The 21,031-nt window shown below is 42.5% G+C and overlaps 1 protein-coding gene across 5 annotated transcripts in view; it reads left to right on the top strand.

Annotated features, from left to right (window-relative positions):
* The window catches only part of cdk5rap2 (CDK5 regulatory subunit associated protein 2), a 32,970-nt gene that overhangs the window by 1,860 nt on the left and 10,079 nt on the right, over positions 1-21,031 (top strand). For 4 of the 5 annotated variants that reach the window (XM_046066117.1, XM_046066120.1, XM_046066116.1 and 1 more), the window contains exons 2-35: positions 1,696-1,751; positions 3,128-3,189; positions 4,010-4,120; positions 4,617-4,693; positions 4,885-5,008; positions 5,385-5,557; positions 5,652-5,799; positions 6,029-6,082; positions 8,674-8,793; positions 8,883-9,002; positions 9,145-9,237; positions 9,470-9,688; positions 9,867-10,037; positions 10,186-10,296; positions 10,377-10,514; positions 10,652-10,831; positions 10,997-11,191; positions 11,485-11,676; positions 11,904-12,033; positions 12,132-12,271; positions 12,355-12,471; positions 12,583-12,726; positions 12,837-12,949; positions 13,054-13,193; positions 14,964-15,104; positions 15,202-15,311; positions 15,465-15,608; positions 16,133-16,234; positions 16,372-16,559; positions 16,653-16,980; positions 17,087-18,647; positions 18,871-18,972; positions 19,411-19,559; positions 20,598-21,001. In XM_046066117.1, coding sequence (XP_045922073.1) covers positions 1,696-1,751; positions 3,128-3,189; positions 4,010-4,120; positions 4,617-4,693; positions 4,885-5,008; positions 5,385-5,557; positions 5,652-5,799; positions 6,029-6,082; positions 8,674-8,793; positions 8,883-9,002; positions 9,145-9,237; positions 9,470-9,688; positions 9,867-10,037; positions 10,186-10,296; positions 10,377-10,514; positions 10,652-10,831; positions 10,997-11,191; positions 11,485-11,676; positions 11,904-12,033; positions 12,132-12,271; positions 12,355-12,471; positions 12,583-12,726; positions 12,837-12,949; positions 13,054-13,193; positions 14,964-15,104; positions 15,202-15,311; positions 15,465-15,608; positions 16,133-16,234; positions 16,372-16,559; positions 16,653-16,980; positions 17,087-18,647; positions 18,871-18,972; positions 19,411-19,559; positions 20,598-21,001 — 6,357 coding nt within the window. The remainder of the gene's footprint in view (positions 1-1,695; positions 1,752-3,127; positions 3,190-4,009; positions 4,121-4,616; positions 4,694-4,884; positions 5,009-5,384; positions 5,558-5,651; positions 5,800-6,028; positions 6,083-8,673; positions 8,794-8,882; positions 9,003-9,144; positions 9,238-9,469; positions 9,689-9,866; positions 10,038-10,185; positions 10,297-10,376; positions 10,515-10,651; positions 10,832-10,996; positions 11,192-11,484; positions 11,677-11,903; positions 12,034-12,131; positions 12,272-12,354; positions 12,472-12,582; positions 12,727-12,836; positions 12,950-13,053; positions 13,194-14,963; positions 15,105-15,201; positions 15,312-15,464; positions 15,609-16,132; positions 16,235-16,371; positions 16,560-16,652; positions 16,981-17,086; positions 18,648-18,870; positions 18,973-19,410; positions 19,560-20,597; positions 21,002-21,031) is intronic. The other variant, XM_046066119.1, reaches the window with a different exon arrangement.

Raw genomic sequence — 21,031 nt, 5'->3', positions numbered from 1 at the left:
ATGTGAAACCTCAGTGATGCAACAATTTTCAACACATTTTTACTGACTGGTGTTTTGGGGAGGAGTATTGTGCTCCTGCTGCTCATGTGCTTTATGTTTTATTTTTCACATTGTGTTACATAGAGGACTGCTTTTACATTAAAGCAGTGGTTCTCTTTTAGATGTTTATATTACATAAAATGTATGAAACCCATGACCATATTAGTCATACGTTCCTTTCACTTTTGCTTATGGATGGAATTACAGTGAAAATAAATTATTCTCGTGTTTGCTGGGGACCCACTGGAACCCCCTCAAGGACCTATGACTATGAGAACCACTGCATTAAAGAGTCTGTTTATGTTATCGATCAGTGTAAAAAATCATCCTGATTACATCCACTGTGATTCAATGTTGGGAAAGTCCAAGGCGGCTGAGCGATTCTGTTATCTTCTTTTCTCCACTGTACAGTTGTACAGTTATGTTCTTTCATGTTGGTTAACATTGAAGTGTTGGCTGTCAAAACAAAACAAAAATGGGGGAAGTGTCATTATAGTTTATTGTTGCACGCAGTGTGCAAACTATACATACATAAAGAGTCACAGGCAGCCTGGGAAAGGAATGAAAATGGAGTAATATATGTCTGAGTGATCTAAATTTATATAGAAATCCGAAACGAATAGCAACTTTGATGTTGTTAAAAAAAAAAAGTCTAAATAAATTTAATTTGCACATACAACCGCAAATACATGTTTTTTAATTGGTTTATAGTAATAACATTTTTGGATTGTTATGACACTTAGCTAAAGCACAATCTGCTAAGTTCTATATACAAAGAATATAAAACATCAATATCTAGACATGAAATATAATCAACTCATGCTGGAACTGTAGATCGTTGTTGAGGAATATACCAGAGAAGCAGCAGAGCGGCTGAGCTTCCACTGCCAGGGGAGGTATGAGAGGTAGTTATGCAATGCTATGCTGCATATTATATATTATTAGACACAAGGGCCAAGGTTAAGAGACATGAGCTTGGACCCAAATAGTTGATGCTTTTGTTTATGCAAGTAATTTCCCTATTAAGACAGATTTGTCAGGAAAAATTCACACTATTAATAAACAACATTAGCACAGCTGCAAGTGATTCATTTTGTATTGTGGTACTACAGCCGTGGTTCCTTTTGTGTCATTGTGATCTAGATGTGTGTTGCTGATGTTTGGTGCATTGTGCCGAGTCTGTGAGTGCCGCCACTGTCCCATCACTGTGTGATGCTTAGCTGATCAGAGTCACAGTAGTCTACTTGTCTCCCAAAGAAAGCCTTCTCCGTCCACTGGTTTGTCAGTTTGCTCTCCTCCTGTCTGTCTGAACATGAGAGGCTGCCAGTGGCACATGGGCTCACACACACACTAAAAGGGTTTCTGCCAGAGTGGATGTAAATGAAGCAGAGTCATTCTTAAGCTATTTATGGAGCGTTCCTCAGGCTCAGTGGAATTGGCCAGCGTGAGTAATACATAAACACCGCACATTCATGTTGTTCAAAGGCCATAATGATCATTGTATGTGTGTGTACATTGAGCAAGGATAGACAGCAGAGCTTGATTAGGTTCCTGTGATTTTTTAAAATGTGAATTGTCTTTGAATGTGAATGTAACCCTTTTCCATGTATTCACAGTGACTAGGCTGCATCGCTAACAAAATGATTCTGTCCCCAGCTGCAGACTGCCAGACTCCATAGATGCTGGAGAATATTCTTCAGACACCATGACAGGTACAGGAAGACCTTCTTTTGTTCTACTTTTGTTGTTTTTCTTGTTCATGTTGTGTCTCCCCCTGTGTATTAATTAATGCTGTGTCTCCAAAGCTGTGATGAGGGATTAGCTAGATGCTGTTAATTAGCTAATCCTGTTTCTAATTCATTGTCAAGCTCTTGTAGTGTGCCAACAATATACTCAGCGCTAGGACAATACACCCAAGCCAGTAAACAACTGATTTATAGATATCGGTCAGCATTTGTTGCCTTCTCTCAAGTTGGTCATGTGGACAAGTGCACAGAGACATCCAGACAACACACTGACGACTGCAGCACTGTCCAGCTAAACAGTAAAATTATTCTCTTGACAAATCTTTTAAGATCAGGAAATATTGTGCGCGTGTTTCAACAGCTGTATTATAGAAAAAGGACCAAAATAAAAGTTTGTCCTCCGTTTACACGTTGATTAGTTGGGTTGGACAATATGATGAATGTAGATTATATACATTAGTCAGCTGGCAGAGATTCTACCACATGTTCATACAATGATTGTTGTTTCTTGTTGTTGTTTATTCTGACTATTCTGTATTTCTATTTAAAATGTAACTTGTCTGCCGTCTTGGCCGGGTCTCCCTCGGAAAAGACATTTCAATCTCAAGGGACTTCCCGGTTAAATAAAATAAAATGATACCAATATTTTTAGTGGTTGTGTGCATTAGGACATATGGGAAACCTCTTTATCCATTTAAAGTTGCTCATTGCATTTTTAGATCAGAGCCTGTCAGTGGCAAAAACAAGCGCTTTAATAGACGCACTTTGACGGAGGATTACGTAGCAGCCCTCTTTTGCTGCTGCCAACTGCAGTGCGCTCGCTCAGTACTGGACCAGTTTCAAAAAACATTGTCCCAATTAGTTACATAGACACAAACACATGATGAAATAGGGTCCAGGTTGCAAAATACCGAACATACCCTTTAAGGGTAATGAATACCATCTGTAGAGATATAGATTTATGTTTACATTAGCAAGACATCTCTCTGATTTTGAAATAAAATGTACATAAACAAGAAAGTGATCCAAGAGGGGTGATGAAGCTCTTCCTGTCAGGCCGTCAAACTCTGAATCAGGAGTTAGTGTTGTGAAATGTGTCGACGAGTGTCAGCTGTGGGCTGCTTTCAACTGGTCTAAACAGGGCAGATCTCCAGAAGCTGTCTCACCTCTGATGCCTCTGCAGTGAAAAACATTTCTGCTTTCTCTTTCTCATTTCGTCTCTAAAATAAACAGACGAGGGGTTATGTGTTATTCTTGTAAGCAGGGTCGAACTCTATGCTATGGAGACTATAGTCAAGGTTTGACACAAATGAGTAAAAGTTTATCACTTTGTTGTTTTACAGCTCCATCCTTCCCTGAGAAGATGTCCCCAATCAAAGCTCTAACCATGAAGGACTATGAAAACGTGAGTGATCAAGTGGCACGATGTTTCTTAAATTTGAATTGCGATGTAGTGATGTAAAGTCTCTTGGATTGTCAAAAGCCAATTTTATATAACATACAGGTTAACTTAAGATAATTTATTAATGCTATTAATTGTTAATCCATTGAAACACTAAGTGTGACAGTATGAGGCAATGCAGCCAGTGGTACCCCACCACAACAAACAGGGTGTTATCATTTACTAAACCTGATCTACAGTCTGACTAAAACAAAGCCACGCTGACCATTTATGGATGTGTGTGTGTGTAGTAGGACTGAGATGTGCTAAAGCCTATATTTCAGCATTTGAGTGGAATGCATGCTCAGATTTTTTGGCTTGTGCTGCCTGGCTGACTGCATGATTAGAGGTTTATGGATGGGTCCAGACTTCTGCCTCCCCCGCCTTTGAGAGTCTACCCAACCCCCATTACCAGATGTACGATGTTCTGACCCTGCAGCACAATGATTCACAGTCTACTTCACACACAAATGCACTCAAACACACATACAAGCATGAAGGCCTCCCTTCATTTTAACAATAACCATACGCATGATCCTTTTCTGCTATTTAAACATGTTGTCCCACTTTTTTCCACTGATAAAGTGCTTAACTGCTGGTTTTCTTTGACCCAAATTAACCTTCTTATCAATTAATATACGTAAAGTAAATGCATAGATTTCATTTTGGGTGATTTTCATTTTTGGGAGATTAAATTGCTTCAATACAAATTTTTCAGTAAATTGTTGCTGCTTGTTTAGTTATTTTCCTGTATATTAAAAATGTATTTATCAATCATATGCAGCAAATCACAGCTCTGAAGAAAGAGAACTTCAACCTGAAGCTGCGCATTTACTTCATGGAGGAGCGTATGCAGCAGAAATGTGACGACTCCACTGAGGACATATTCAAAACGGTGTGGTATTTACTTTAGTATGCAAAATGCAATTATCTTAGTCATACATTTGTGTGGCCCCTCAGTGCCTTAATGTTTCATTTGACTCAGTGTTTCCTGCCAAGACTAATTGAGATCACAACTTCAGCTACAACAGCTGGATTTTGTTCAACCAAAATCCCACATTTATGATCTTAGAACGGCCATCTTGCCGTTTCATTGTTGTTTTTTTGTTTTTTTGTCGAGTGAGATGTAAAAACATTGGAATCTCCTGGTCTCATCAGGGCGACTTGTGTTTCTTATGTTTTCCATTTTTGAGGAATGAAGTGTCATGTAAGAATGTTATTTTTATGTACACACTCTAAGACAAACTATGAGATTTATTAATTTGGTTATATTAATGCAGCTGTCAGGGAGAACAATTTACAATACTCTTTCACTGTTTGTGCCAGTGTTTTTGTGATGACTCCAGATGTGCAGTTTGTGCTATAATGGACTGGATGTTTTCTGTTTACAGAACATTGAGCTGAAGGTGGAGTTGGAGTCTATGAAGAGAGATCTGGCAGAGAAACAGGAGCTACTCGTGTCTGCATCGTGAGTATTGTTTCCTATACAGTCCTGTTGTGCTAAAGTTCACTGAATTCACGTGTTTGGTGTCATTTTAAGAATTCAGACGCAAACAAGATCTTACTTGGCAAGAAGATCTCGTGGTTGCCCAGTGGCGAAAATGTATACGAGAGCTAACGTAATATAAACGTAAATCTCCCCTTGTGAATGTTTTTCAGGAAAGCGTTGGAGAGTCTGGCTGGCCGAGAGTCCGGAGAACCTCAGCGTTTGAGAGAGCAAGCTCAGAGAGAGATGGATGCACTTCGGGATGCATTCAACAAGAGGATAGCTCACCTAGAGCAGGTGAGTCAAAAAATTATTTCAGCCACCAGAGTTGGTATCATTAAGTAACTTTTCAAATACTTAATTTCATCTCCAATAAAGTTGTTTCCTGTCTTGAGATTGTTTGAATAAGCATAATAACCAAATTGTTTTCGTGTTCTTTGTTAGTTTCACTCACTTTTATATTTTTTTGAACCCCACTCCTTAGTCTTATGTTCACATTGTTGGTGAACATAATCTGCAGAGGAAAGATTTGTTCAAATAGTTTTTTGACCCTAGTTATCCACTACGCAGTTCAGTATAAAGTTGTCTTGTGTTGACAGTATTAACAATCAGCTTTGGATTGGTGATAATTGCTTCGGCCGTTGTCTCACTCTGTCTTTTTGCCTCATGTCAGTGTCTGCGAACGGCAGAGGAAGAGGTTGAGAATATGGCAGCCATCGCAGAGCAGGAGAAGCTTAAGAATATTAATATGGAGAAGCAGCTCCAAGCTCTGGGTCCACCGAGCACCTTCACCCCTGTCCCCAGCCCAGTCCAAGACCTGCAGCTGGCCCTGCAGGAGAAAGACAAGTAGGGACACAAGAGATAAGCACACATTAATATGTTTATTTTTTCCCCTATTAAGTGTTTAAAATGTTTGTTTGTTTGTTTTTGCTCACATCAGTATCATCGAGCAGCTCAAGATCACTTTAAAGAACCAGGAAGCCGTGATCCATCAGAAGAAAAGGGCAGACATGGTGACAGACGCACCATCAGCTGACTGTGTTAAACAGCTGTCTGATCTCATCGCCAAGAAAGATCAGGAACTTGAGGTACAACTTTAATATGTTGCTAGCTAAAGATATGTCATATGGGAACTTTCTCTCTGTAATGGCACCAAAATGTAGAGCTACAAAATATTTTACATCATTTATTGCCATGAGAACATACAGTATGTGCTATATTCAAAGAAATTAAATTTATTGCCACAAAATAACTAAAACTCAGTTTCAGCGCTACTTGAAAAGACATTTGAGTGACCTTTGACTGCCCGTTTTCCAGGCACTGAGGGACGAGCTACATAGAGGGAAGGACCAAACAACACCGGACCATCAGGTGGGTGTTGTGTTTATTTCCTCTCTAATTCTCCTTGTGGTGTGCCATAAAATGACTACTTCACATTGACACTGACCTCTGGGTGACCGCTTGGCCTTTTTTTTTTGGATTCTTTCCACCTAGCCATGATGATATGTTTTTGTTGTTTTCAGTTTTATGACATTCTGTTTCTGGCAATAGTCTTGCCTCAAACCAAAAGCTAACTCATTTAACTGCATTAATGTGTCAAGTCATTCAAACCTTTGTTCTTTGCTGGGTGCACAAAGCAGGTGCTGTTGACTTCAGAGAATTGTTGTTCTGCTGAACCACAGGAAATGTACTTTGGCATGTTTTATGGCTTGCTTTGTTCTTCTGTGTGCCTCCTGGTGAAGTTTTATTTTTGTTCCCTGCTGCAGTAAAGAGGGTGTGTACTCTTTGCTTGTTGTGGTAATCTTGGGTTGTCTAATGTTAGTTTCACAATAGAAAGCTTGCATCATTACTACTTGATTAAGGAGGGAGTTTGGAGTAGTCCCTTCTAGTGCTCCTTGATCATCCTTGGTTGTGACTGAGATACTATTGGTGAAAGTACTGTGCTGTTTTTATTGAGAGTAGAAAGCTGTTAGTTGGGCAGTGTCCATGGCTCCTCATCAGGCCTTGACGTCTGGACTCAGGTCACAGTGTTAAGACTGGATTACCATGCTGTCTGGAGGAGTTCCTCTGAAAGTTATTTATGTCCATCCTTCTTTGTTACAGGGGGAAAAGCAGTGTAACCTGCCAGTGTCAGATCTGCACAAATGAATGATCTGCCTGTATTGCAAAGGACTTTGAATGATTGAGGACACTGTGTGACAGGGATGCGTTTGGGGCATGACAGGACTTTGAGTGTGTTTAAGTGTTACACCTCTCCAGGATAGAGGTGTAATGGAATGTGTGACAGAAATGATTGCCAGCAAACACCTTTTCTAATCTTAATGGGGATGTTCAGAGTTAATGCCAGGCAGGAAGGACTCTGTAGGAATGATCAGCCACTGCAATCTTTACCAGTCTCCTAGAGAAGCATCAGGATGGCGCCGAACTTCATATATGATCTCACTATCGCGGGATCTGGGAGGAGGTTTTCTAGAGATGGTCTGGCACTGGGCATAACACAGATCACTGCAGCAGTCCTAGAGGATTTGATCTGATTGAATATGTGGGGGAGAGTGGAATAGAGGCGGGAGCAGGGATTATCAAAGGCTTAGGGCTTATAGTGCTCTGCACTCAGTCATTCTCCTCTGTGCGTCTCTCGCTGATGCAGTGAGAGAAAATGATAGATGCCTATTCCTTGGTTGGCAGGCTGATGACCACTGGTCAGTGAAAGGCTTTTTGGAATTGTTTTAAGAGGGCAAGTCTGGAATCGAAAGATCTAAGGGGCCATGAGGGACCCGTGCCGTATATGTGGTGTTCGTGCGGTGGGAAGCCAGTGTCGCTGGATCTTCAGCTCATCAGAAAAGAGGAAACTACAAGTCATCTTGTCCCATGTTTTGGGCCGGGAGCTGACTCGAGATGGTCGTGGAGAGTTCCTCTGTGGGAAATGTGTGTTCCAGTTAGAGAAGGTGGTACAATGTGACGTCACCATCAGCCAGCTGCAGGATGAACACAGCAGTCAGATCCAGAAGCTGCAGGCGGAGAAAGACCAACTGATCCAGTGCATTGTGCACATGTATAAAAAAAACAATCCAATCCTGGACAAGAGTGACTTGGAGAGCACCAGTGGCAAGACACTTCTCAGGGCCTCTGGAGGGGGCAGTCCTGATGATGAGCCTGTTTGTCAGCTGTCCTCTGAAGGACAGCAGATCAGGGAGAGTGGTAATATGGAGAATCGCATGAAAAGGTGTGTGAGTCTGGATCAAATTGTTAGTAAAGGGTCATTCTCAGGGCGCTCAGGCCTCAGGAGCAGCAGGCTGGGATCAGCGGCAGGGCTTGATTGCTCTATGAAGAGCTTTGGTCTCCGGGGCACAGGCAACCGCTCACAGAGCATGTACCTCGACCTGGTGCACCGTAAGGGCATACTGCCTAGACCTGGATTCAAAGGTCGCTCCACATCCCTGCAGTCCCTCAATAGAGACTTTTCCTCAGATACCCCTCCAGACTCTCTACCCAAACTAAAACTCAGAGAGGCCAAGGTGTTTGTTGCCAGACATGGTGCCGTTGATGACCCAGGAGGAAAGTTTCAGGCCAGAGCACTCCTCCGCCGTTCCTCAAGTGAGCCTTCTGTGATCTCTGACCTGATCCAACTCCTGCGCTGCATCTCCAAGCAACAGGTCTCTGCCCCTGCAGGGAGCCACATCCCTATCCTGAAGAGGTTAAATATTGGACTGCACAACCCGCGAGCCAAGCGCAGACACAGAGAGGCAGAATGGAAGTCTCTGCAAGACCTTACAGAGGAATTTGATGATGAGTACACTCCTGTCAATGTGAGGGTAGTTCCTTTTAGTAATCCCAGCTGGGCAAAATGTTACAGCACCGCTAATGAGCTGTGACAGACAGCAGGTTTATTTAACATTTAACATTGCTGGTAATAATACATTTTTTTCCCTTTCCTGTTTTGTGTGTTCTCTGGATTTGCTCAGGAGAGTGAGGTTAGCCGATTGGAGTCCTGCAATAAACTGCTGACTGAAGAGCTCACCCAAGCAAGAAGCATCACAGAGAACCTGACTAAAACACTGGAGGATATCCAGAATCAAAACAAGGTACACAGAGACAACATTTTGCTCTATTAAATATTATTGAATCAGATTGAGACGTTTCTTTGTGTACTATAATTTCTTTCTGCAAACAGAATCTGTTAGGGAAATTGGAGGAGAAGGAGAATGAACTGAACTCTGAGAAGAAAAATGCTTTGAAGCGAGACAAAACAATCCAGGGGCTTACTCAGGTCCTTGGGGAAAAGGAGAAAGAGGTAAGGTTCAGACTATTAACACATTTTATTTATTGCACAGTTTTTAAATGTGACAAGACTTTCCCCTGTCTGTGCTCTCACTGTTATTATGCAGTGAGTGCTCTAACACCAACCTGTCTCTCTTACTCTGTGTATTGCACAGATTGCAGAACTGTGTCATGAGATTGAGGACAGGGATGACGCTTTGGCCAAGGCTAGAGAGGCAGCACATAAAGCCCAACTGCAGAAATACCAGGTAACTAACTGCACCTTTTCTAGAGAGCCAAAATTTAAGAGAGCCTGACTCTATATGATAATTTAATGTTATTGGATCCTTACTCTGCGTTTGCCTTTTCACTCACACATTATATTATGTATTTTACAATACACATTATATTATGTATTTTGTGTTTTTTAATCTCCATCTCATTGACAAATAAACACAGCAGCCTCTGTAAAGATAAACATTTCTTGCATTTATCCCTCAGGGAGTAGAGGAGCACCAAAATCTATTAATGGAAAAGCAAACAGAGCTGGCCCAACTACAGGGTGAACACCATGCCAAGGTGCTTGAAGCCCAAAAGCTACAGCGTGCCCTTGACAGGAAGGAGCAAGAGCTGGCTGACTTGCAGCAGGCAAAGGACCAGCTAGAGGTGGAGCTGGAGGACCTGCAACAGCAGAAGAAGAAGGGAGACAAAGCCCTGAATGTAAGACATCTGGACGACAGTGTAGTCTAGTAAATATTTTCAAATAAAACTTTATTATTGTCTTTAAGCCATTAGGCTTTTTCAGTCTTCCTTTGTGTTGTCTGTAATCACTCAAGTACAGACTTTTGTGTGACAGTATTATCATCTCCCTTCCCAAACACACACACACACACACCAGGATCTGAACAATCAGCTCAAAAAGCTGAGTGGTGAGATCGGGGACAGGGAGAGTGCTCTGGAGCAGCAGTACCAGGAAATGCTGGATCAAACCAAAAGAAAACTGCAGACCCATGAGGTCACCATCCAGCGGCTCACATCCACTCTGGCTGATAAAGAGCAGCAGCTACAGGTGACACAACAACAATGAACTTACAGAGAGATTCTAGACCAAAAGATAAAATCTTTTTGTGTACTCATGTTTTATTTCATTGGAAAGTGCGGTCAAATATATTCAGATAATTGGCTTTTTTACATTGTTTTTCCTCTGTGTTATTCAGGAGTACATAAACATGGTCAGAGACTTTGAGCAAAGCAAAAGCCCAGGAGGAAACGATAATGTGCTTTCCAAGCTGCGGCAAAGGTTGAAAGAAAAGGAGAGGGCTCTGGAGGTGCGCATTCCTTCTGTGTAATCTTTTCACCACACTGACTGTAATTTGATTTTGACATTGTTCTGTTTGCTCTCTCACAGCAAGCGCTGGATGAGAAGTTTGCTGCCATTGAGGAGAAAGACAATGAGATACACCAGCTGCAACTGTCTCTTAGGGAGAAGGAAAGAGACCTGGATAGGCTCAATAACTTGCTCTCTCACAATGAGGAAACCATCAATGTAGGGAGCTCTGACCATGTTTGATAGGGAAATAATATCAGAAACTGAGGCCAGACATTAGCCTTCAGTGATTCAATTGTTTTTTGGAGGTTGCTCTTCAAACCAATGCATGTGTGATCTCGTTCATGTCCCCCCAGAGTTTTGACAGTATGATCAAGGAGAAGGATGTGGACCTGCAGCATCTTGCAAACACACTGAAGAACCTGCAGAGAGCCAAGCAAGATGTAGAAGATAACTTGAACAGATCTCTGAGGGAGAAGGACTCCATCATCAGCCAGCTACAACTCTCCCTGGAGGGCAAGACAAAGGATATGGATGTGAGTTAACAAAGAGAGTCACCTTCACACTCCTGCTGTATTTTCTTGTCTTGTTTTCAGTGTTTTTTTATCACCATTGTGACCCGGTTTACATTTTTAACACTTTATGTGCAGATTTTTCTGTGTGCTAGTTTTTGATTGTTCTAACTCGGCCTTTGTTTGTAGGAAATGGCCAAATCCATGATGAGCCAGTCGCAGACACATGCACATGACCTCGCTGAACAGATGGGCCAGAGGTTAAAGGTCACAGAGGCTATGTTGGCTGATGCCCTGAAGGCCAGGGAAAGGCTGGTTGCTGATAATGAGAGTGCTGTGGAAGGACTGTTGGCTACAATCAGCAGCAAGGACCAGCTCCTCAAGGTCAAAATTGAATTATGAAAGCATTTTCGAGGGTTTTAGGGATTAGCTCAGGAAAACCGAGTCTTTGTAGCAACAAATAGGGGTTGCTAAAGAACCCCTATAGCAAAGAAAACATAATAGAAATAAGAATAAAAGAAACATGCTGAAGAGAGAATGACTTAACTGCATATGGATTTTAGAAAAGAGAATAGGCAGTGTGCTTGTATTAACGTTAACAGAATTACAAAAAGCCATTTTTTTGTGCAGAATGTGGGCAAACATCACTAACTCATTACTGTCATCGTTTTCCGCAGGAGTCTGCAGAGCACTACAAACGCATGCTGTCTGAGCGCACTCAAGAGATTCAGGAACTGAGGAAGCAGCTGTCTGATGGGCAGCAGCAGCTTGCCGCTGCTGAGAAGCAGAGCTCCACAACGGCCCAGGAGGGTTATTTAGAGACTGCAGAGCTCAAAGCCCTGCTTGCTGAAAAGGAGAGCCTCATCAACGTAAGTTCCTCTGGGAGACAACACAGTCACTCAGCTATAAAATGTGCTTGACTTAGAAGCCTAACAAGGAGAGGTAATCAAAATAATCCAAGGAGAATAGCTCTAATAATAAAACTTTCCTTCATTCAGACTTCAAATGACTTGGTTGCCTATTTGATGATCTTTGATTTCCAGACTAAGTTTATCAGTTGTACATGGCTGTGTTGTTAATGTTTGTAATTTTGCAGAAGCTTCTGCAGCATGGTCAGGAGAGGGACCAGTTTCTGGCAGAGATGAGGCTGAAGGAGGAGCCGGACCATGTGTTGGAGCTCAGACAAACTATCAAGATTATGCAGGAGAAGTTGGAAGAGACGGAAGGTGAGGCTTTTTAGACCTTTTAAACCCTCTCGCTGGATATTTATAAGTTAAGAGTACATGTCGGTCCTACATTTGATTCTATTTTGTCTGCACTGCAGCTGAGCTGTCCAGGAGGAACAGTGAGGATAATGTGGAGAACATTCCTCTCTCCAAGAAGACGGTCATCATCCTGAAGAAGGAGCTAGCACAGAAAACTGAGGCACTGAACAAAGCACTGAAGAGGGAGAATGAACTGAAGGTGGGGTTTTTTATAAGCATATTACTTTGTCCATAATCAGTGTCCATTTGTTTAATCGCCTACTTTATTTTCTTGATATCCAGATTTCTTTGGCAGAGCTTCAGTCATTGCTATCTGAGCTGGAGGGTCGCAATGAAGGTCAGGCTGCTAATATTGACTCCCTGACTGCCACTCTGACGACCAAGGATGAGATTATCAATGTAAGGATTCCTCTTTTCACAGGAGTCAAACTCTTGTCACTCAATGAAACACACAGTAATAAAAGCTATTCTTTTTCTTCTTTCTCATGTTTTGTGTATGTCCCTGAGCAGGTTCTCCACCAGCGCCTCGGTCAGAAAGGGGACAGTTGGTCTGATCATACCCAGGATCAGGTCATTGGCTCTGGCATGGAGAGATCACTCCCCGGGCTCCCCCAGAGAGAGAGAACCATGATTGGTGGAGACAGCCAGCACGAAGTAAACTAAAAACCTTACTCAATTTTCTCCTGAATGAAAAAACAGAAAACGACTACATACTTGACACTTAATGCTTTGACATTGCCGTTTCATTTTCTGTCTCCCTCAAGGCTTTGCCCAACCTTGTAGCCTTGCAACAGGAGCACGATGCTCTAAACAAAGCCCTGAGAGCCGAACAGCAGCTTTACTCCAGCCTGGTCAGGACCGTAAAGGAGCAGGACAGGTGGGGATAATGGTCGCTGTAACAAAAAAATTGCAGTAAGCATAAATGAATGTATTTGAAGAATAAACCTTACTCTGTGTATATTACGCATGTGTGTTTTGCAGTGCCCAGCGTCTCCATGCTCTGCAGCTGGAGCTGACAGCAGTGCAGCTCCTCAGGCAGCAGCTAGAGGACAGCATCAAAACTAATGAGGAGCTAAGGGAAGACTTGGAGAGAGAGACACAGAGAGCCAAACTCAGAGAAGGTGCAGTGCAAACACACTGGGTGGTATCTGATGATGGGAACTGAATGAAAGAAAAGAAAAAGCATGAAAGGAAAAAGAATAAAAAACAGCATGTTCATCAAGGGTCAAGTGTTAGGAAACTATAGTTCAGAGAGACATATATCCATAGCTCCAAGGGAAAATATATATATAAACACACCTGTCGTCGTCTTTGTCCTGTGTGCTTGCTCCTGTAATATCTCCTGCTGACAAGCTCACACCCCCTCTTTCTCTGTCACTTTATTCAGCATGCACACCTGGTCCTTCCCCTCCTCATATTTGTGCAGTTTTACGTTCATTGTTCTTTACATCATCACCTCTTCATCTGCATGTTTTGCCCATAGTAGAATTGCAGCCTGTTTTCTCTGTCACTCTTTAAATGTAATGGCTTCACTCTGCCACACTGTTTGTCCATAAAAGAAGTGAATAAAGGCTGCTGTTGGCCAGTCTTCCTGTCTCTCACTTTTAACATGCTGTCTGCTTGTTTTGGCTGTCCCATTAAAACATTTGGTTGTCTGTTGACTGCATCACCTCTCTATCATCCCTCCGGTTATTAATCTAACCATCTGTCATATGAGTTGGATGTCATTGCATAAGCACGTCATTATATAACAACATTAGGAAAGTTATTAAGGTTATACTCCCAAGAAATGGATAAAATAAAAACAATCTGAAGTTTAGTATTCTATGACATCACATAGTTGGTGTCATGAAGCACAGTTGGTGCTTCAGGCCTTGAGACTGATTAAAAGAGTCACTGTACGTCAGGTAGTCGTCTAAGCCAAATGACTTTAGTGTCTGTCCACTTGCATGTATGTGTGCTCACATATATGTGCATGCTCATCCCCCGCCCCTGTCCAAAGAGCCAGGTGTATAAATAGGTCAGCTGTGAGTAAGAGGCCCATGGCTCACATTCTCACTGAATCCTCTACAGTAATTACTACTGAATATATTTCCACATTTCTTCTTTTGGTTATATAATCCTTAGAAAATACATGTATACAGGGTAATACTTAACTTTAAGACCCCTTAGTTATCATTTATAAGATCTATCCATCTATCATCTTTCTATCTGTCCACAATTATAATATACAGTATTTGTCAACAAGCATAACTTTTCTTATGAAGACATATTTTAAATTATTGCACCTGTTTTTACTATATTATCATTTATTATCTGTTTATACATTGGCCTCCACTTATAGGTGCCCAAAGGAGGATTTAAACTTAATAAATGTTTATATACAGCTTATAAATACTTAATGGGTGGGTTAAAGTAAAATGTTGCCTTAAATGTGTATTTTTCTGTGGCTGCAGATCCCAAACTTCTCTTGACACACTGGTGCTTACCTCATTCAGTGTTATGTAAAATGTATTAACAAGCATGCCAAGATGTATCACTGCAAAAGAAAATCAACTGGATTAGTTTACATTCATAAGGTAAAAAATGTACAGAAGAATTATTATGATTTAAAAAAAATCTTCATATGATTTTTGTTGTTTGAAATTGGATTCAATTTAGTCACTATTTAAACTATGTCATCCTATGTAAAATCCTTGCTTCTTGGCGAATCCGTACAAACAAGAGGCAAGTGTTTTTATAGTTGTGAAAAACAACTGCAGTATACAGTATCTTAATGGCCTCTTTCACATTTAGGAACATTCTGTGAGTGGAACATTTACCTTCACAGAAATGTACTTGTCCTGTCACACCAGAAACATGGCAGTGTGTAACTTTCTGTGTCTGTTCAGGTATGGACCTGATTGATCCTAAAGAACTGGAGAGCATGAGACATCAGCTCGAAGATGCACAACGCTGGAATGCCTCTCTGCAGGCTCGCTTAGGAGCCATACAGAACCGTGGAGGAGGGGTTGGTGGGGCCAATGATGGTGGTAAGAGTAGAAAAAAAATTCACTTAATGTATTATTCCAGAGTTTTAATAGATGGGAGTCTTTTTTTTGCTACATGTCACTCCAATGTTTTTTTCAGGTGACACTTTGAGTTTCATTGGAGATCAGACTTCCTACATGAGTATCTGTGTAGGAGAGGGGCAGGATGACAGCTTGTCTCTACTCTCCGCACAGGAGCTCAGGCACAAGGTGAATTCCTTTTCAAACTAAATAATATTTTGGGAAAAAACATTGTCTCTCTAACTAGAGAGTTTAACAGTTTAATTAGCTGGTTAGACATGTCACACAAAAACAGGAAAACACTCATGCAGATGGATAAAAATGTGTCCTCCCGGGGTTTAGGTGGTAGAGCTACAGGATTGTGTCAGCAGACTGCAGACTTTAAACAACGAGCTGCAGAACCGGCTGTCACTATTGGAGAAGTCAAAGCATGATGCTTATGGCAAGGAAGACAAAGATGGGGCCAGCAGCAGCCCCTGGAAACAGGTTAGAGGCCACAAAACAGCTGCAAATGGAGGAAGTTTAGGTTTTAAACTGTATTCTATTATTCTCTAAACCTAACAATAAAGGTCTGTCATTTATCAGAAAATCTTTGTACAGTTTGTCCACATTTTCCAAATACTTGATGAATCATGTCCAAGTCATTGTCTAACATCCACCTTTATTAGCTCCTTTCTTACCTTTGAACCTACATCTTAACCTTTGCTCTGTCTAGCCTGTTGCTAATGTCTCTTTACTCTGTGGTAGTGTACGTCTAATCTCTCGTAACAAGTATGTTTCTTGTCTGTAGTAGAAGATACCCTCTTTTTCTCCTTCACCTTTCCTAATCAGTCCCTGTTTTGTTTTTTTATCTCTTTGTCCCATGAAATGGTCTCTCTCCGCCATGCCACATTAGACACGTCATACCATTCTGCTGTTGCTGTGCAGTGTTTTATGGATTCTGTTCCCTCATTAAGTTTTCTTTTACCGAGCCATGTGTGTCATACTCGCCTCCCATCCCATTACTCTAGCATCTCGAGAAGACGCGGGAGATGCAGCCTGTGGCTCACAGTAAGAGGACACATCGCTATGGTCAGGATAAAGAGAGTCAAACAGACATCAAAATAGGACAGGTATGAAGTGGATGATCTTTATTAAATTTTGAAGAGCTTTTCAAATATATTTCGACGATAATTTAATGTAAGTACTACAGGGAAATCCTTTTTCGCCCATGTAACTTAAACCATATTTCTAAACTATCCCTTTTTAGATGGTGTCTGGAAAGCTATTGGTTGATAGGAGTTTGGACAGTGCCCTTGGCCAGAGTAGAGAGCATCCTCAGTCTGGCAACAACACCTTGGACTCTGGAGAAAAAGATTCTAAGGGGAAGAACACACATGTAATGGCACTTAAACTCCTGCTGACTGAATGTGGGGCCACATCAGTTTCGCATCTTAGGTGGGCCTTTTCTTCTGTGATGTCCAGATCCTACTCCATAACTGAAGAGTCAGTTGCTTGAACAGTAAAATAATTAAATTTCCCTTATTGCAGGGAGGAGCTGCTCGGACTTAGATCCGAAAATGTGGAGCTGCGGGGTCTCCTGAAAGAACAAAAATCTACCGAGTGTAAAGAGAAGGAGAGCACAGACGCCTCAGGGAACAGCAGTGATGGACAGCTTGAACTGAGAAAGAGTGTGGAAACTCTGCAGCTCGAGTCAAGAGGTCACTCTAAGGTTGTCAATCTGTTGAAAGAGGTGACAGTTGGGGAAACCCCTCTCACCACTGAGCTAATTGTCCACACCACAGAGGGGATGGAGAGTCCACAAACTGCAGACGAGTCACACGGCAAAAGTGCAAAGCAGCACGTTGCAAGGCATGGGGTGAGTTTTGTATTATGTTAGGAGTGTAAAGAAACACCACATTGCTTTCTGTGTGAAGTCTAACTGAAGTGCTTTTAATATCTGTTTTATTTGTTTCACTTCACAGGCAGGTGTCAAATCTCGCCTCCCGGTACCTGTGAAGCTTAGAGTGGGGGCTAGCATCAGCACGCAGCTTGTGAGCTCTGACCACCTGAAAACTGATGCACTTCAACACCATCACATGGATGATGTATATGGGTCTGACCAGCAACTGCATGCAGACTCCAGCTCCCCCGTGTCACCGCAGCACAGCACTTCCCCTTCTTCCACACTCAGATATGCACATCGTAGCAGCAGTCCGGTAGGGTCGGACAAGAGCTCTGAAGCCAGAATGACACTGGATTACCCACAGATTGACTCTTCTCTTTTCACTCAGCTGGAGCTTCTCCACCAGGAGTGTCAGGAGAAAGAGGCCCTGATCCACAAGCTAAATGAGCAGCTAGCTGACTGGGAAGAGCTCCACGCTCAGCTCCAGGAAAAGTCCAGGCTCAATCGCCAGTACGTGGAGGCCTTACAGGCTGCAGAATCCACAATCGCTTACCTGACTGCCTGCAGTCTGGACAACCAAGGAGGATTAGGGACGCATGCCAGTTCGTGTACAGGTTCTGGCTCTGTGGGTTCAGATGCTGCCCTCCACGGCAGATGCATTGAGCTGCAAAAAGCACTACAGGAGAAGGAGGATCTCAACAACCAGCTTATAGAGCTTCTGAACATGGCAGGGGAAACCATCGCCTCCCTTGACAACCAAGAAAAGAATCCAGAAAACAGTGATTTATGTTTGAAGATAGAGGCAGCCTTGCAGCAGGTGAACGCATCTTCAAATAGACAGAGTCCCAGAGGGGTTTTTGGAAGCGCAGAGGACTCTATGCAGGAGTTGCAACAACACGCAGACTCTTTGCAGGAGGCACTGTGGGAGCAGAATAGGCTTAATGCAGAACTGCAGGAAAAACTTAGAGATGCAGCTGCTCAACATGGGAACAACACTAGCACTGCTGACCAGAGTGGTAAATGTCCAAAGCAGATAGCTGCAGAATCAGTTAAGGAAAATGAGTCAAAGGCAAACCAATGGGAAATAGGAAGTTCTAATAATGAGGAGCTGACCAGAGTTCTAACGGACTGCCTTAGTGCAGCAGAGTCTGCCGTTGCCTCTCTGGCAGCACACTGTACAAATACCAGCTCCTTGGCTTCTGGTAGATCATCACAGACCAGCCCTGACCTGCAGATGAACTTGGACAAACTTCAGAGAGCCCTGCAAGAGAGGAAGGAACTGGGAGAACCCACCCAGTCAACCACTAAATCCAGCGGCAGTCAGTCCGCTGCTTCATCTGGAACAAAGGGACTGTTTCACCAAGAGCTCCATGACAACCTCTGCTGCCTCTACAAGGTCTTCAGTGATCACTCACAGAGGATCTCCGAACTCCAGGCCTCCCTAGAGGAGAGGGTCCGGAGAGAGGAGAGCGAGGTCCACAGAACAGTGCAGGATGCCAGGGGATTACCACCGACTGTTCAGCTCCAGCTGGAGACTCTCCATAAGGCACTAAGAGAGAAGAAGAAAGCTTGTAAAAGCCTGGAGGAGAAACTGGCCACTGCTCTTACCTACACACCGTCTCCTGAAATTGCACAGAAAGGTAAGATGATGCATGCTGAGCTGTTTGCTGCAGGTGTTTGACTTGTATATGAACAATTCAAATTTGTAATACTTTTTTTCAGTCTGCAAAGGTTTGTGTGTAAAGTTAAACCCTTTTGTTAATCCAAATTGATTGGGAACACCATAAAGGAGAGAGACAAGATTCTGTACACGTTAAATGATTTCTTCCTAACCAAACATATATATATTGCCTCCAATGCCAGCTCTGGAGCAGGATGACAAAGGCGTGCAGGTGGATTTGCAGGACCTGGGTTACGAAACCAGTGGCAAGAGTGAGAACGATAGGGAAGAGAGCAGTAGCACAGGTAGACGGCCAGACATTGCATGTCTGTCTGCAGAATGGACACTAATCTCATATATGGATAGATTCTCTCTATATGTCTGCATGAGGAGTGAACAAAGGCAACTGTAACACATCGTCTCTTACCTTGGGAAATGTTTTCTGTTTGGGTCTCATAACCACACACTCTCTACTGGTTTTAAACCTGGTATTTCTCTGCACTATTCCCACATTTGAATGGGCTGTCAATATTTTGCATTGACAAATTCTTGCATGTCTCCACTCTGAAGTTTGGGAATGTCTTTCGAGCACTCATAAACCTTTCACTGTTGTTTCTGGTCTTAGTTTCACAGTCCAGCTGCACCTCAAATGATTTATTTCCTCACATGGCACTATCACCGTTTGTTTTCCACAACGTGCAATGTTCCCTTGTTGATTGTTTCTGTGTCCCTTGTGTTGCCAGATCTAGAGGTTGGTGGGAACCCTAGTTGCAGTGCCTCTAGCCTGCCTTCCCTGCTCAAACACGAGCAGGCCACCTTCTCCTCTACTGAAAACCTGGACTCAACCTCCAGCACCCCGTACCCTAGTTCCCCGGCTCTCAGCTCAGCCAAGGTATCCAACTTACTTTTTGCTAAACCCCTCCCCTGAACAACCATTGTCCAATCATAGCTTAGCAACTGTAGGCACATCAAATCTGTCAAGTTTTGGATTTCTCCACATGTTGAGAAGTGAACTGGGCTGTGGTAAAAGAGGCACTTGATATTTAAAGAGTTGGGAGCGTTGTGTCTAAGATATGCAGTGTGTTTGTCTACACTACACTATGTACACTGCAGTTGTTAGCATGTTGGGCTAACTAGCTTATTGCCTATATTAGTAACCGAATGTTAGTTTCAAGGCCAAGGAACACATCATAACTAACTATGTTAGTATGTAGGTTATGTTTAAAAAATTCTTGACCAGCACATTCACAGTGAAATATTTCCCCACTGGCTAATGTTAGCAGCTCTGTCATGCTCCTTATTGTATCTGAGGAAGTTTACACTCCAGCAACCCCAGCAAATATTTGTTTCTGATCCTTTTCTTAACATGAAAATACGAAGTATGTAAGCTAAGCAAAGCTGTGAGGATGTTTTTGGAGGCCCTGTTGTTCAAAAAGGAGGCTTTTTGCCAGGGACATGCAGTGTTAGCCTCAGTCTTTATATATAGCTATTAAGCGCATGTATAAGAACCGATTTACATGGTTCTTATTTCAAACTATAAAGCTAGAAACATTAAAAAGTCAGCCAAGGAGCGTTTTAAACAAAATCATGGCGCTAACGTTAGCTTAATTAATTAGCTAGCTAGCCAGCTACAGTTTTTTCAGCCAGCAAAATTATTGGTTTGATGACTAGAAAAGAAAGGTTTTTGTCGACATCTGTGTGAAATCAAGGATCCGTAGCTTCAATTTGTGAATTGCATTTATGACCTGTGACAATGGAAAGCAACATTAATTAATGTGGGCGGGGCTTAGTGGATTGTCAATTAACAATTCACACACTACACAGTTTTATTCCATTGAAGGACAATATGCCTCTTTAAAAATTGTGCAATCCAATTATCAATAGAAACTGATATTTGAATTTTACTAAGCCTCTCCTGTCTGTTTTTTAGGTCAGTCTAAAAAACCTGCAGGTCTATGACGAGTATGGTGTTTCTGAGGACCCTCTCCAGCTTCAGGGACAAGTCAGAGAGCTGAAGGTCCAGCTGGAAAACCAGACCAAACTCATCCTCCAGATGCAGAGTCTTCTGCGTAGGAACTCTCTCTCCAGTGACCTAGCTGCCAACACCTCTGACCCCTCAGCCATCAGGGATCAAGAGGGGACACAGAGAGAGGACCGAAACCACGACAGGAGCTACAGAAATGGGCAGCTAAGGGAGAAAAAGGAGGGGGACAACCAGGTGATGAAGGATAAAACCAGCCACCTAAATATGGACCTGGAAAGAGAGAGGACACTGAACAGAAGCATGAGCGACCAGCTGCAGCAGACCCGTAGCCGCTCTACATCACCTGCTAGGTCAGCACTCATTTTCAGTGCATTATCAAT

The sequence above is a fragment of the Micropterus dolomieu genome, linkage group LG13, assembly GCF_021292245.1.
Source record: "Micropterus dolomieu isolate WLL.071019.BEF.003 ecotype Adirondacks linkage group LG13, ASM2129224v1, whole genome shotgun sequence".
NCBI classification, from domain to species: Eukaryota; Metazoa; Chordata; class Actinopteri; order Centrarchiformes; family Centrarchidae; genus Micropterus; species Micropterus dolomieu.
This window is presented reverse-complemented; position numbering and strand designations above follow the sequence as displayed.